The sequence below is a fragment of the Cololabis saira genome, chromosome 17 (genome assembly GCF_033807715.1).
Source record: "Cololabis saira isolate AMF1-May2022 chromosome 17, fColSai1.1, whole genome shotgun sequence".
Taxonomy (NCBI): domain Eukaryota; kingdom Metazoa; phylum Chordata; class Actinopteri; order Beloniformes; family Belonidae; genus Cololabis; species Cololabis saira.
The window spans coordinates 35,969,269-35,979,260 of NC_084603.1; the positions used below are offsets into that span (position 1 = coordinate 35,969,269).

A 9,992-nucleotide genomic window follows, 5' to 3' on the forward strand; every position below is an offset into this window, starting at 1 on the left:
CATTTTACTCCCATCTTCTTTTCTCATGATCACTCTCTCAGAAAGACTAGTTTCTTGCTTTCTTACTCGCAAACTCAGTCACAATCTCATCAAAGTCCAACTTCTTGACGAGCTGAGACTCAATGGCCATCAGCGCGCCGGGGGATGCTGCTTGTTGGATGTACAAGGCGTGTACATCCAACAAGCAGCATCCCCCGGCGCGCTGTGGCTACAACTAGCAACCGGCTGTGTCGCGCTTTGTCCAGCATCCTCCTCCGGAGGACCCGGCGGCAGGACCGGCTCCGGCGGAGCTCGCGCGGTGGTGGCTGTACCGGCGGAGCCGACGACGGCTCTTCCTCCTCATCCCTGCTTCTTTTTGAAAAAAAGTTGGATGGAAGGCACACTTTTTAAAAAAGTTTCCTCCCTCTCCTCCTTTTCTCTTTTCCGCTTTCTTTTACTACAACCGCTTCTCTCACTCATCTTTCTCCAATCAAACTCCTACACTCCCACAACTCGGAGCTGTCAGTGCGGCGTTTATAAGGACAGTGACGTCCGACTGCTAGCTGTTTGACCAATCAAAACATTCCATTTTAGTAAAAAAAAAAACAAATCTACGTGATTTTTATTGGTTATATACAGTCTACGGGTTTCTCAAATTCTAGCTGCCCCAATCCCTAAAAAAAAATAATTAAATAAATAAATAAAAAAAAAAAAAAAAAAAAGAGGCTCGGCCACGGGCCCCCTGATGCGCGTGGGCCCCTGGGCGCCCGCCCATAATGCCCATTGGGTAATCCGGGCTTGATTATAGTATTATATTATTATTGAGCTTCCATCCGCGATCCCGATCAGGAGCGCGCGGCCACGCGCAGAGCCGAGAGCCAGTTTCTGCCCATTTCTGCAGCTTTGCCAAAAAATGCTACCTAAAGGTTTTCCACCTTTGTAGAGCCACAACTTTACTGTGTTTTACTCCCTAAACCACTTCCTTGTCTCTTGCCAGGCCGTCATTGTAAATAAGAATGTTCTTAATGACCTGCCTGGTTAAATAAAGGCGAATGACTGAATGAATATCAAATAAAGCCATAGAATTGTTGTTTTTTTTCTCTTTATCGTATAATGTTCACAAAGTGTAATGCATTCATGTCATGGGTCGTGTATTTTGAAGGATCAAATAATCAACATCCCATTATCCATTTTACATCGTGCAAGAAATGATGCAAACTTTGAAAATCGACTGTGCGCATGCGCAGAACCCAAACGTAGCATTTTTTCGGCAGGGAGCAGAAATTGGCAGAACACCGGCTGGGACGGACCTGATGCTCTGATGCGACAGGTCTCTGCTCACACTGACTGTACGTTCATACACGGACGTAATATGGGGGGGGGGGGGGGGGACATGTATCCTGCACTTTTTCAAAAGGCAGTTTTGGTCCCCTGCAGTTTTTACCGTCCAAAAACAATGTTACCCTATATTAAATGGAGACAGGTCAGCACTAGGACCAAGCGGAAAACGGCCGCTCAAGCTGAAGCCTGTTGTTTGGTCTGCCTGGGTCACGTCAGCTAGACGGATTTTAAGAATAAGAATAAGAATTACTTTATTAATCCCCAAAGGGAAATTCCTTTGTATGGCAGCTCATCTACTGTACCATTTGCAGAAGAGAAGCTCTTCTGAATACCTCTTGGATGAGTTGATTATGTTGAAATGTTAATAGATAACCCTTCTGTGGTCTTTTGGTCAAATTGACCCATATTCACTTTTCTTTTATATCAAAAATATGATTTTCATCCATATAACTGCCTCTGTTACACTCATTTCAAATAAAATTGATGATCACTACCAGAGCTGGTAGAGTAGCCAAAAATTGTACTCAAGTAAAAGTACTGTTACTTCAGAATAATATGACTCAAGTAGAAGTAAAAAGTAGTCATCCAAATAATTACTTGAGTAAAAGTAAAAAAAGTACTTGGTGAAAAAACTACTCAAGTACTGAGTAACTGTTGAGTAACGTCTGATTTATTTTTTTAACACAACCATTCAAACAGACAAAAGTACAAAATAATCATCTTCAGGCAAATTAAACCAATAAAATAATAAAATAAATTAAAATTAATAAAAAAATGAAAAATAGCTTAAATTAAAATAAGCGTAAAGTAAATTCAAGTACTTTAATGAATAAAATAAAAAATAAATTAAGCACAAGTAGCACAAAATTTCCAGCCTTTGTACTTTTCTTTTTTAACCAGCAGAACTAGAACAAACATGAACTCATAGAAACTCTGTGTGTGTTTGAGTCTGTGTAAATGTGACAAAACATGCAAAAACAAACATTTTTCCCAAAGAATCACCCAGTGATGTCATGAGATTGACGCGTACGTGGATAAAAGGGATAAAAGAAAAGTAACAGCTCAACGTAGCCTAATGTAGCGGAGGAAGAGGAACAGTTTCTTCTTCACAAATCTACTCAAGTAAAAGTAAAAAGTATAGTGATTCAAAACTACTCCTAAAAGTACAACATTTCCCAAAACTTACTCAAGTAAATGTAACGGAGTAAATGTAACTCGTTACTACCACCTCTGGTCACTACTTGCATTGAATTATGGATATTTTATTCAATTTCTCCTCTCCTGTGATATTCAATTTGACCCACCAACCACTGGCTGGTGCTGGGTGGTGGTCCAAACATTTTAAATGATTTCATTTCATTTTCACATATACCCGTCTGTGATAATCCATCAATTTATATGCCTCTGAGTTTAACTATAGTCAAAAAAATTCAGAATTTCGGCTTATCTTTATCTATCTCAAAAATGAGCTATGATTTTATGTAAATGAGGTCTATTGACCATTCATTCCAAAAATAAGTGTAAAATTGGTGGTAATGAGTTGGAGTGAAGTTGACTAACAAGGTGAAACACAGAATTGGGTGATAATTAAAGCTACATGCTTTACAACCAGTAAAACCACAAAGGGAACAGTAAACTTAAAAGTAACAATAGAAAACTAGAAGAACTACTAGAAAACACAGTGAACTGAAAGAGTTTGAGTTTTCTTTTTTTTTTTTTTTTTACCTTGTCTGCACACATATTAATGATTGAAACAAGAGGAAAATTGGTTCAAAACGAGCCAGCAATGGCACAGTGTCTGCCCGGCTTTAAACAGAACCGCAGCCAGTACTCGAGTTGTAAAAAAAAATCAGGGGGGATGGTGGATTTTATCATATGTGGACAGATAATTTGTTCTGATTACAAATATTATAATATATTACAAATAATAGCAGTGACCAAAACAGCTGCAGAAATACTGCAGGAATGACATAGCAGCAGTTAAATGCAGCCTTCTGTAAGCTTTAAATATCCACTGGGCTTACATCAAATACATCAAAACACAACAATAAAAAACACTTTTCTGAACTTATCAATATGACTCTGTCCTTCACAGGATAAGTAACATGGATCACTGCAAAAACTCACAATCTTAACAAGAATATTTGTCTTATTTCTAGTGAAAATGTCTCATTTTAGTAAAAAAAACCTCATTACACTTAAAACAAGACTCATCACTGGAAAAAAAACACCATTTTCATCTGTTTCACCTGTTCACCTGTTTTCACTTAGAATAAGTAGAAAAATCTGCCAGTGGAACAAGATGTTTTTGCTTGTAATGAGAAGATAAATCTTGTTTAATTTTATTTTTTTTTTTACATTTATCGTATTTTTAATATTCTCTTTTTGGGGGGGGCTGGAAGGAGGGGCGTTGGCCATGAGTGCGAGGGCCCGTTCATCGCTGCTTGCAGCTTTAATTATTTATGTATTTTTGCTGACAATTATTCAAAGTAAATAAAAACTTTCCATCACTACTCAGTCCCGTGTTTTAAGATAAGATAAGATAAGATAATCCTTTAATAGTCCCACATAGGGCAAATTTGCAGTTTACAGCAGCAAAGGGGATAGTGCAAAAACAAGAGGCATCAATAGAAAAGTAATAACACAGTAATAATAACACACTATAAACAGTACTGGTATATACAATAATAATAATAATAATAAGAAGAAAAATAAATAATAAGAAATACTAGTATATAAAAAAATAACAGACGGATATTTACAGATGGATATTTACATAATTGCACGTTGCAGTGAATGAAAGATATTGCACATTATTTCCCTTTTTTTGGAATATCGAAGGGAAACACTCCACACAGAAACAATTCAACCTTGGATTTTAATTATACAAAGTTTTTGTCTTGCATTGAAAATCATTTTTAAGATTAACTGAAGATGACAATGTGCTGTTAGCAAAGAAAGTCAGTAAAAGAGTTTTGACTCCTCGCTTCAGAAGTACAACATTTAAGGTTGTGGATGGAGATGAGGAAGGTGAGGCTTGATAATTCCACCCTGATCTGGTTTGTGACATCTCAGATGACAGATGCTCAGATTGAGACGGCTCCAAAGTCTCTGAGTTTGTCTTTGGGCTCCAAAGTCAGCGGATGTGAGGAGTGACATCCGCTGCTAGTCTGAAACCAGAAAAACTCAGGGAAACGCACAACGCGCACACAAGCCTTTGAAATCTGTAAGAGAAAAACAGACACGAGAACAGGCAGAGACACAAACAGCAACCATTCCAGGTCCCTGAGACTGAATCAAAGCTAGAATACTGCGATAACTGTAATAACTGTCCCCCAAAACTGTGGAGTGAGTATGTAGGTGAGTGAGCAGGTGTGTATGTCAAAACGATGCTCTACCTGAACTGTAACTATAGTGTAGGAGGGAGGGCACAACCCTGCCACCCGAGAGACCAGAAGCCGACAAGGAAGAAACCGGAACCCAGGCCACCAGCCGCCCACGGAGGCCAGAAGAGGGCGGGAGGAAAGTATCCTCTGGCAACGATACTACCTCCATTTTCAAGGACAACTGGTTGAAAAGAAGTTAATTGGCCCAGTTGGATCCATTCCCTCATCAGTTATAGACAGCTGAAGCAGACAAAGGTCTGAGGTTGAGACCAGGAGTTGGCATTTGTCAGCTATTAGACGGGAGCGACTAATGTGAAGTCCAAGGAGATCTCAAACTATGAAAGACAGCAGAAACCTTTGTATATGGCTGAATCAAGAGCCTGACATGAATATCCTAGAGAAGGTAGGAGTATCATTATCTAAATCTGAAGTCAAGAGTGAGAGTGTAAATACAGAGGGAGTACCACCAGGTACAACCCTGTGGTAGTGCTTAAAAAGGTTAAGGTCGGGCAGAACATGTGTGAAAACGATCCTCCCTGAACACATTTAGACAAATGCTGCACAAGTGAGAGGACAGAGTGCAGAAGGATGGCAACCCTCAACCCCCCCGAAACAGAAACTCCAGGCTTTTTGAAGGCAGGGAAATGGAATAATCCTCAATGACCAAATCAGTCGTTTGATATCAAACACGCAGAACTGAAGGAGCTGCAGTGAAGGTCTGGAAGAGCATCTCCAGAGAGGAAACTCTGAATCTGGTGCCCGTGCGCTCCAGACCTCAGTCACTAGGCCTGTGTTGAAAAAATTCCCAATTCTAAATCGATTCTCATATTAATTCCTAAAAATCGATTCAAATGTCTAAAGATTGATTTTTTTTTTTTTTAATTATTTTTTGGGGTTTCTTTTTTAATTTTTATTTATTTTTTATTTATTTATGTATATATATTTTTTCATCATTACATTACAACTTTTGGTTATTTTTTTGTTTATCCCCAAAAAAGAAATGTTTTGTTGGACACGAGAATAACTGGTGCCACGTTTTTGCCTTTAAATATGTTTAATGGTATGAAAACATTAAAGTTTTCAGTTATAATTGCATAAATTGTCTATATTTCATTACTTTATATACTTTCTTGGGGTTACATTTGCAAAAAATGCTAAAAACCAAATGCTCAAAAATTAAAAACCAAAATAGACCGAAAATGGAACAAATAAAAACGGAATGTGGGAAAAAATAAAACTGATTTCATCCGTCTCTGTTTCCTCCCTGGATGTGTTTGGTAATTCTGACCCACATGATGTTTCTGAAAGCAGTTCTATCAGCATTCTGGGAGCTGATTGGTCCTTACAGCATCATTAGCTGCTAATACTTGCAGTTGAATCTCAGTATAATACTAATATTAGTATGTTGCATAACTAAACAGTCATAATTCATGCAACAGCTCAAAAAACAGTTTTAATAACACTAACCCAAATCAAAATCGGAATCGAATCGGATCGAATCAAATCTTGATGATCGATTCTGAATCTTAAGAATCGGAATCGAATCGATTCTTGACATTTGAATCGATCCCCAGCCCTAAATGAGATTAAGCTCCAGATCCAACTCTATTTCTTCTTTTGTCTTTCTTTACTGCACAGAGAGCATGTTTCGTTGATCTGTAAATGATTTACCGAGTGAATGCATGGGAGATAAACAGCTGATGGGTCAGCTGCGCTGAGGTGCGGCACAGCTGGACTACGTGCCAGATCCAACCCTGCATTCACTGACATTAAACTCTCTTTTTTTGTCTGTTTGTGTCTCTTCAGGCTTCCCATCTCCCACACCTGCTTCAACCAGATCTGTTTGCCTCCATATCGAACCAGGAAGGAGCTCAAACACAAGCTCACCATCGCCATCTCCAACGCTGAAGGCTTTGGCCTGGAGTAACCTGGCCGCGCACACACACACACACACACACACACACACACACACACACACACACACACACACACGGACTGCCTGCCTGCTATGCTCGCTATGCGTCTGTCACAACACGGATCCTGGGTTTGTGGATCAGACTGCAGAGGAAAAGTGTCGCTCAGCAAGCTGGACTCACCTGTTTGAACTCTTGATATCTGCAGCAGAAGAAACTGCCATTTTATTTGCACATAAACTGGTTCTGGTCGAAAAAAAGGACCTTGAGTGAAGGAAACTAGAGGATCTTTACAATTACACTACTGTGCAAAAGCCATAAGCAGTTTAGATTGAGAGGACGGCGATGCTGTGGAAAGTTCTCCGAGGAGCCTGGAACCCACCTGCCTGACGTATGGAGGCCTGCTGCCTGTGAAAAAGCAAATGTGTATTTCATTCGTTTCTCTTTGCTACATCTTCTTATTGTGTAGATTATTAAAAAGAAGGTGCAGTATTTTTTTTAATCCATCCTTACTTTGCTCTTAGTGCTTAAATCTTTTGCACAGTATTGTAGATGCTTCCTGAAGAGAAGGAACGGTCGGCCTTCCTACATGGTGATTGTTTTAAATGTTGTAGGGCTGGACCCGAAGAATCGGACCTCCGGATATTTTTTTCGTTTGTGTGGAAATCGGGATTTAATCCAGATTAATAAAGTTTGTTTTGTTCAAGAAGTCAGCGGGACCCCCTTCTGGCTGAGCGGTACGCTTTACCCTGGGTAACAAGTCAGCTGGTTAGAACCCCCCCCCCCCTTCGCATTCATTCCTAACGCTGTTGTAAGTTACCACGGCCTCTTAACCTGCGGCTGCCCGTCTTAGACCAATTTGACATTTTACGGACCTCTCGTGGTGATGATTCCAGTTTAGCGGTTCGCCTTGGAGCCATCATTACGTAGCACCACCCAGTAACCCCTCCCACCCTCTTCACTCCCCTCAACTCCACCTCCGGGACCCGGGAGGCATTAATGGCGCTTTTCCACTAGAAACTACTCAGCCCGACTCGGTTTTGTGCTTTCCCACCAGGGGTCTAACGTGTCGAGTAGATACTTTTCTGTATCTATTTTGCCGAGGTTCTAAGCTGCTGAGTCGGCTGTATCTGGAGTCAGACGTCTGAGTCAGGATGTGAAATCAGTGAAAGAGCGACTCTGACGGCGGCTTTTTGTTCATTTTATTCAACAGGCAATGGCAGTAAAAGTCTGTTTGGTGATCCAACTCTGAGGTGCAGATGTTCATAAATCTGGTGCTGAGGAGAGAATTAAAAAGGGATCTAGACGGAGATAAGGAACGACCAGATCTACCAGGAGCTCTGTCTCTTCATAGCTGCTCACGGCTCCAGCTGACTTTTCAGCAGCACAGAGACAAACAAACAAAAGAAAAAAGCGTTGCCGCTTGGAGCTTCTTTTTACAGAGCCCCTAAAGGGACACAGAGTTTTTTATATATATAATGGGTTTTACGCGTGCGTGTAAAACCTTTAAGTGAGCACGTAAAGTTGTTTAAGTGAGCACGTAAAACGTTTAAGCACTCACTAAAAAGTTTCACGCGCTCTTGCAAAACCTATAAATGAGCGCCTAAGGCCCAATCCCAATACTCCCCCTACTTTCTTTCACTAGCCCTTCTTTTCTTCACTACCCCTAAAAAAGAAGGGACAGATTTTAGGGCACTTGAAATCTTCCCAGGGGCCTGTCCCAATACTCCCACTACTCCTACTTTCAGCACCACCACTGATCAGGAAGCTGAGAGCCAAAAGCTGTTTTAATTTCAGCTGTAGCGCTGTTAATATGCCACTTTATTAAGTTTTAATATTTTTTCAGGCGTAAAAGTAACTGTTAAGATCCCCAACCTGGGCTCAGTTTATCCAAATAACGCCTGTTAAGAAATTTGATCTGATGTTTTCGGCGATGATGAGAGCGGGGCGCAGCAGCAGCAGCAGCAGCAGCAGCAGCAGCAGCAGCAGCAGCAGCAGAGCCTACGGCGTAGGTTACGGCGTATCTATCATCTCCTCCAGGTTCTACATCTTTAGTGTTGTTGTCTTCTTCGTTTAGATCACACAATCAAATACGTCACAGCAGCTTCACTCCAACCTCCTACTTCTGCTCCAGTTGAATTGTTATGGAAAAGAAACTTGGCTGAGTTGAGTCGAGTCGAGTAGGTACTAGTGGAAAAGCACCATAAGACACCCATTAAAAGAGACAAAACTTCAAATTCTTAAATAAATCTACAACCAAAGCTGTACGATGGTATTCGGGTCAGCCCTAAACTCTAGAAACCAAATCCCTCCTGAAACTTCTCTACAAAACCTCAAATCACTGAGACAAGCCAACTGTTCGTACTTTCATCTAAAGTATCATGTTTTTCTCAGGTAAGCCTTCCGCTCAATATTACTGTCACCTAGACGATTTAACCGGTTTATTTGCAACATTGAACATTTACTCTCGTGCGCATTAAACTGACTAACACAGATTATCCCGCTGGGAGCTTTATCCAGCATCTTTAAAGGTACGAAGCAACACTAAGCGTCAGTGTCCGTAAGCTAACTCGAGTTGTAATATTCTCCGTCGTGTGTCGATCCCGACTGCAGTCACTTTTTGAATATGTTTTATGAAATGTGTTTTTATCCGTTTGCTTTGTTTGCAGCACACTGTGGTGGTGTAGTGCTTGCGGGGAGAACGTGCGCTTGTATATCATGAGATGGTAATTGTTTTGTTTGCTGACATTGCAGCCTGCTGTAATCAGACAGAGGCTGCAGCACAAGTGTGTTTAACGTCCGAGCAGAGCCGTCTGTTGACGGCTCGGTGTTTATGTTGTATCGCGGCTGAATGACGACGAGCCTGCAGGGAGGTGCTTGTTGGTAGACGTCGTCCTTGCTGGTTAGTGCTGAACTGGAGATGACAAAAGAAGCCATCTTCCAGGTGTTATAGGGAGGAATCTACGGAAGAGTATCAGGGCCAGACAGGAGAAAAATAAAAATAATATTTTAGAGGAGGAACTTTTTTTTTTCATTATGCACTTCGAGAAAAAAGTGGAAATGTCGAGAAAAAAGTCGAAATGTTGAGAATAATGTTGAAGTACAATTTCGAGAAAAAAGTCGAAATGTTGAGAATAATGTTGAGGTACAATTTTGAGAAAAAAGTTGAAATTTCGACTTTATTCTCCAAATATTTTTTTTCATTATGCACATTTCGAAAAAAGTCGAAATGTCGAGATTAAGGTTGAAGTACAATTTTGAGAAAAAATTTGAAATGTATTTCAACTTTATTCTCGAAATTTTGACTTTATTCACAAAATTTCGACTTTATTCTTGAAATTGTATTTCAACATTAATCTCGACATTTCAACTT

General features: G+C 40.3%; 1 protein-coding gene across 1 annotated transcript in view; it reads left to right on the plus strand.

Annotated features, from left to right (window-relative positions):
- LOC133463817 (probable E3 ubiquitin-protein ligase HECTD2) overlaps window positions 1–8,097 on the plus strand; it is a 118,578-nt gene extending 110,481 nt beyond the window's left edge. The window contains exon 22 of the mRNA XM_061745541.1: window positions 6,513–8,097. Within this exon, the coding sequence (XP_061601525.1) occupies window positions 6,513–6,633 (121 nt within the window). The 3' untranslated portion in view covers window positions 6,634–8,097. The remainder of the gene's footprint in view (window positions 1–6,512) is intronic.
- The last annotated feature ends 1,895 nt before the right edge of the window (window positions 8,098–9,992 follow it).